General features: G+C 34.9%; 1 protein-coding gene across 1 annotated transcript in view; it reads left to right on the top strand.

Moving 5' to 3' along the window:
* Window positions 1-6,852, top strand: part of LOC106471384 (phosphoinositide 3-kinase regulatory subunit 4-like) — an 80,856-nt gene that overhangs the window by 23,942 nt on the left and 50,062 nt on the right. The window contains exons 5-6 of the mRNA XM_022399984.1: window positions 3,304-3,374; window positions 4,171-4,305. Coding sequence (XP_022255692.1) covers window positions 3,304-3,374; window positions 4,171-4,305 — 206 coding nt within the window. The remainder of the gene's footprint in view (window positions 1-3,303; window positions 3,375-4,170; window positions 4,306-6,852) is intronic.

Here is a 6,852-nt window from a genome sequence, read left to right as displayed (position 1 = left end):
TGAGAAATTTCTCATCAAAATCTTCACAAATTTGTGCTTATACATATAATATACAGCTGTGTAATGGAATCATAGAAAAAAAATCGTAATGTAATCAAAAAGATTAAAAGCATGTTTACTTACAATTAAACATTTCAAAGGTTCTTTCAGAATATTAATATTTATCTTCAACATAAAACTAAAATAGAACTAAAAATAGTGAGAGCCGTGAATAACAATTCAGTCATTAATGTTAAAAAGAATACAAAGTAATTTACATAGAGGAAAATATAAATGTGCAGATATCATTTAGTTTATCACCATCACTTTAAGTACCTAATTTCGATAACTTCATATTTTAGATTCTGTTGTGCTGATTTTCAACAATAGATAGTTTGCGTTAAGTGACTGCACTTTTTTGAAATTACAACAGATTCTTGAAATTGCTTCTCACGTTTATCAAACCCTCCATGAATAATCAAAATTTAACTAAGACTCAGACCTCTAAATTACAAATTGAATCTCCAATTTTTCTTTTTTAGATTCACCATATAACATCTGTTCAGGCTATAAATATTTTCACCATGCCATAAACGAAATATACTAAAATTTCTTCACACTAAACTTTTACAAAAAATAACCTAATTTTTCAAGCAGCAAATATGAACAATTGTATGGTTTGGATCCTAAATATGTAGAATTTTCTGTTTTTCCCTTCCCTAATTTTGGTTCTTTTGGAAATTTTCTTCACTTTCCGACATCAGTTGGACCCATCATTTTCCACTTGGTATTTGGGATATGGCACATTTAGTCTTAAAAGCTATTTCCTGTTTTTCATGTCCTTTCTATGGACTGGTCCCCTCAATCTTCCAATTGTCTTCTCCTTTAACTTATTTCTGTCTTCCACACCTCTCCATCTCAAGTTTTCTGGGTGGCTCAGCTTTGGTTCTTCCTCCAGAGACCTCCACTGCCCATAAGGGAGACTCTGCCTTCACACCCTTCTCCATCCCTTCCATTTCCCATAATTATTTCTGGTCAGTTCTGGATTCAATGTGTTTACTCTTCCCTTTCCTCTGTAGATCTCTTTCTTTATTGTGTCTCCTCTCATCAGTTTCAACATGACATCTTGTCTCTGGCAGCTCATTTTCATCATTCTTTTTGAGAGATTGTCCAGGCCGGAATGTGGACTACTCAGCATACTTTTGTCTCTAATTAGCTGCTCCATCTGGCTGTATCCTTCTCTGATGGATATTGTTTTTTCTCTATAGTGATTCTCCATGCTCCAACTCGTCAATTTTTATTTTATTTTTTTCAGGGGGCCTCTCCTTATGTCTTTCTTACTTATTTGGATCCTTTTCAATGGCAAATGTTTCCTGATCAGGTATGCCGTACTTTAACCCACACCTGCTACCTTTTAAGTTGTACTACACACTGTTCAGATGGGGTGTTCCACAAGACTACTAGTGGCTTACCTAGTAGTGTATATATATTTATATATATAATTATATTCTGTACTTGGTTGACCATCACTCATGGACTATCATGAGTAAAGGAGAAGGGGATTGCTGCCCATCCCTACTGCTCCCTCAACTGAATAAATTGGAAGCTTTTCAAAATAAGGTTTTGCAGTCACCCATTGCACTTTTTCCAGTGTGTTGTTCCTCTGGACACCCCACTGCCTTTTACCCTCCCTTCCTTGATTGGAGTTTGGGAGTTTTTCCTTACCACTTTTCAGTTCTTAACCACTGGGGTGGTGGACCATAGAGGCTTCGTCTGGAGTGTAGCAAACATTTGGTAACATCATTTTTCTCTACACTCTCTTGAGAAGAGGGCGAAACTGGGAACCCTCACTCCTCCCTCCTGGGTTATTGTATCTGAAGGTCTGATGTGGGATGGAGCTGGACCAGCTACCACTGGATTCTCCTTGTAATCCTGAGTTCAGGTTGATAGTGCCCTGTTACTACGGTTGAGACCAGTAGGCACTCCTGTCTCGGTAATTCTGGTTGCAGGATGAATTTTTCCTGCTCCTATGGTTGAGCTCAGGGGACTTGTGATGCTGGTTGTGGGACATATGATAACCTGTTCCTATGGTTGAGCAGACATTCCACATAATACCAGGTGCATGTGGTTTCTTCCCTGCTCTTACATTGAGTGGATCTTGTTCTTTTCCTGCTCATAACACCAGCTACTGGAAGAGTCCCTGTTTTTATGGTTGAATTAAGATTCACACACTGCCCATAATTCTAGGTTCGGTTTGGTGTCTTTTCTTGACTCTTACAGTTGATGTGGAAGTTTGTCCAGTGATTGCCTTTTGTAATTCCAGTTGCATGCAGTATAGCACTCTGTTTACTTGCTGGAAGTTTGTCCAGTGATTGCTTTTTGTAATTCCAGTTGCATGCAGTATAGCACTCTGTTTACTTGCTGGAAGTTTGTCCAGTGATTGCCTTTTGTAATTCCAGTTGCTTGCAGTATAGTTTACTTGCTGGAAGTTTGTCCAGTGATTGCCTTTTGTAATCCCAGTTGCTTGCAGTATAGCACTCTGTTTACTTGCTGGAAGTTTGTCCAGTGATTGCCTTTTGTAATTCCAGTTGCTTGCAATATAGCACTCTGTTTACTTGCTGGAAGTTTGTCCAGTGATTGCCTTTTGCTTACTTCCTCATTCTAATTCCAGTTGCTTGCAGTATAGAACTCTGTTTACTTGCTGGAAGTTTGTCCAGTGATTGCCTTTTGCTTACTTCCTCATTCTAATTCCAGTTGCTTGCAGTATAGCACTCTGTTTACTTGCTGGAAGTTTGTCCAGTGATTGCCTTTTGCTTACTTCCTCATTCTAATTCCAGTTGCTTGCAGTATAGCACTCTGTTTACTTGCTGGAAGTTTGTCCAGTGATTGCCTTTTGCTTACTTTCTCATTGTAATTCCAGTTGCTTGCCATGATCAATGTACAGGGTGTTCCAGAAGTCTGGATACATAGGGAAAAATACACAATTTATTTTTAATTTACTTATTCAAATTGCATTCCATTAACAGCTATACACATATGAATTCTTGGCATACTGTGCCATCAGCATATTTCTTTCCTGAAATATGTACAACTAACATTAGAAATGTTTTTGTTTAACTTTAAGAATATAATGTCTATTTTCCCTATGGGTCCAGACTTCTGGGACACCCTGTGAAATGAATTAAGAGTTGAAAAATATAAAATACACATACTTTTTTTTATTCTTTTCACGAATAATTTTCCTTGTTGTTCTTATCTTCAAAGTTTCAACTGTTAACATTTTCGTATCTCTGTTCTATAAATTTATGGTTTTTATTGTACTAGTTGGTCCGTACATTAGCACTAATCCTGGTGAAAACAATAAACATGGTGTGACATGGGTCATAAACACCACAGTGAAGTTCGTGACCCACTTGTTCTTTGCAAGTGCAAATGGTAACTGAGCTAGGCATAATTTTTTATTTCACTAAGTTAGTTCTTTAAGTAAAAATTCTTGGAGCTTTCAAATATACATCTTAGAACAAAAAAATGTATAAAGCAATAGAATAGAATATCCTAAAACAACTTAAATTTAACTGGTTTTCTCTCTAACTAATAAATGCAATTTTAAAATTCACTTTCTTCCTTGGAGCAGGAAAATGAAATTGAGGCCAAATATCTAATTATGAGCACCAAAACAATCTAGCTTTGTAACAAATTTTGTGAAGTCCAGTCTTCTCTTTGTATTGGTTATAAATAAGAGGGGCATGGCACATGGATGTGACTTCTTTTTATATCTTAATAAAGTATTCTTGCTTGGAGGCAAGATATTTATATTCTGGCTTGCTAATATCTATACTATGTGTTTGTAATTGATGGAACACCCAGAAGGTCATATACAAGCAGAAATATAATCTAAAATGGGAATTTTGGAGCACAGACATGTCACATGGAACAGACAAGTGAAGATTGAGAACTTATTTAAATATTTTCTTTTGAAATTTAGAATATAAAACTTAGATAATAGTAAATTTTTAATTATAAACTTCATTTTTATGCCAAAGTTATTGAAATACTTTTATAATAAAGCTGTTTAATTAAATTTTGAATAGAACCCTGTAAAAAAGGTTTGTAATATTTACACTTTAACCCTCCCATAGGGTTAATCTTTAATGTACATATGAAATATCTGTTTGAATGTACATTTCACAGGGTTTGGCTGACACCGAAGAGTTTGTTATTAGCAAAACTCTAACAGCTATGACAGATCTAGCAGAACTGGGCCTGTTGCAGAAACAGATGTGTTATGAGCTAGTTCAAGAGACTATTCCACTTTTGTGCCATCCCGTAAGTATATGTTTGTATGTTTTCATTTGTGAAGGTTGTGAAGATTTCTCTTTTACAAATGCTTTAGAGTTGTGAAATAGTACAATGGCTTTTGGTGTGTGTATGAAAATGAAATTGTAATTAATTTTCCTTGTATACAACTATAGTTCAAATAAATGAAGTTTCATGCAAGCACCAAACTTACATTAAAAAAAAAAAGCATATGGGCAAGTACCAAAATTTACTCTTTAGCTTCAACAACTTTCTGCAATTAAAATTCGCATGTTTATTGTTTTTCATTGTTGCTTTCTTTAATAATATATAACTTAAAAGTACCTCTTGTTCATTCTGTAGCATCTAATTAAAGATCCTTCAGCTCAGTTATGAATGTAAGAGATAGAAATAAAAGGTAGTTATAAATTTGATTGTTTAGGATCACTTTCCTTCGTAAATTCTGTGGTATTCATCTAGAGGTCCTTCAGGTCTGTTACGAATATAAGAATACATAAACAAAAATTAGTTATAAATTTGATTGTTTAGGATCACTTTCCTTCGTAAATTCTGTGGTATTCATCTAGAGGTCCTTCAGCTTTGTTATGAATATAAGAATACATAAACAAAAATTAGTTATAAATTTGATTGTTTAGGATCACTTTCCTTCGTAAATTCTGTGATATTCATCTAGAGGTTCTTCAGGTCTGTTATGAATATAAGAATGTAGAAATAAAACTCAGCTATAAACTTTATTGTTTACAATTTGTACCAGAAGTTTTGTTAAGTTTTCAAATTGGTAAATTACAATGATTATTTTTCTTGTATCATTTAGTCTCGTGTCAGGTTATGTTAATTTACTGTTGCTTGATGGAAATGATCAGCTGGTCTTATCCTTTGTGTTATTTTATAGATAGTTACATACGGACTTTATTCATGCAATATGTATTCCTTTGATCTTGTGTATAGTGTGCATTGTTCATACATACAGACTTTCTTCGTATTGTATGCAGTCCTTTGACCTTGTGTATAGTATGTGTTATTCATACATCCAGACTTTATACATGCAATCCTCTTACCTTGTGTACTGACTGGCAGGATTTTAGATGAGAACAATTATTTAAGATAATTATTTTCCCTCGCTTTGCAAGAAGTGTTTTTGTTAGTGTAGAGATCAAGTAACTTAGCGGTAGTGGAGTGGTAGTTTTAAGAATTAAATTTTGAAAATCTTGAGAGGTAATGGTAGGTGTGGTTTAAGGCAAAGGAAGCACAGGTTTGAACTAGGCAGATAGGTGAGAAGAAATATGTACGACGTCGACAGAATATCAACAAAGGGGTCTTACCAGGGCCTGGCGGGGATCTATAGATCCAATGCCAGAATTTGAGTGTCTGGGAGAAATGGAAGTATCCCAAGAAAACCCACTTTCACTAGGAGGGACCTAATGAAGCCCACTCAGTGCCCAGGTACAAGGAGTATAGAAGCATGGTGATGGCTGCTTGGTATCTGGATGAAAGTCTGTAAAGAAACTTGAAGAGAGAGAGTTATGCATGTATAATTACATATATATATATATATATATATATAATGATTATATTCAAGGGTTAGGGTTATTGAATAAAGTTCTATGAGGATAAATATTTTCTCCATGAACATGGGGTGGTGGTAAAATTGGGCATAGTGAGGTAAATAAATTTCTGTTGATTGATTTTTTTATAATAAGTTTCATGATTCTGTTTTTAATTGGGGGACGTTTTGCCATTTTCTCCATGTAACAGGCGGGTATATAGAAGGGAAGGTGGTGTGCTAGGTGGGAGACTCGATTTTGTAGGTTTTGTAATGCTGTTAGCTGGTGGTTTGACATGTTACCATACATCTGTATTCAGTGATTGGCCTAATAAATGTTTTGTAGATGTATAAAATTGTGGATATCTTGCATCCATGATCGTGGTGGCTAATTTTTGTTAGGTGTCCAATTCTAGCTAGAAGTTTTTTTCCTTATTTCTTTGAAGTGGGAGTGCCAGGTAAGTTTATGATTTTATGGTTTTGGTTATGGGGATGCTATGGCTGTTAATAAAGAGTTTTACTTCTTAAGAGATTTGTGTGTTCTGTTTAGGCTTCTATTGATTGTGATTGCTTGTATCTTATTTGGGTTAAGTAATATGTGCCATTTATTGCACCATGCAATAATTGTGTACAAAATTTTACATACTTTATACATGCAGTATGCAGTCCTTTAACCTTGTATATGGTGTGTGTTATTCATACATACAGACTTTATTCATGTAGTATGCAGTCCTTTAACCTTGTATATGGTGTGTGCGTTATTCATACATACAGAATTTATTCCTGCAATAAGCAGTCCTTTAGCCTTGTATATGGTGTGTGTTATTCATACATACAGACTTTATTCCTGCAATAAGCAGTCCTTTAGCCGTGTATATGGTGTGTGTGTTATTCATACAAACAGACTTTATTCATGTAGTATGCAGTCCTTTAACCTTGTATATGGTGTGTGTTATTCATACATACAGACTTTATTCATGTAGTATGCAGTCCTTTAACCGTGTATATGGTTT

This window comes from Limulus polyphemus, unplaced genomic scaffold (assembly GCF_000517525.1).
Source record: "Limulus polyphemus unplaced genomic scaffold, Limulus_polyphemus-2.1.2 Scaffold4589, whole genome shotgun sequence".
NCBI classification, from domain to species: Eukaryota; Metazoa; Arthropoda; class Merostomata; order Xiphosura; family Limulidae; genus Limulus; species Limulus polyphemus.
Note: the sequence above shows the minus strand (reverse complement) of the source record. Positions and strands in the feature narration are given on the sequence as shown.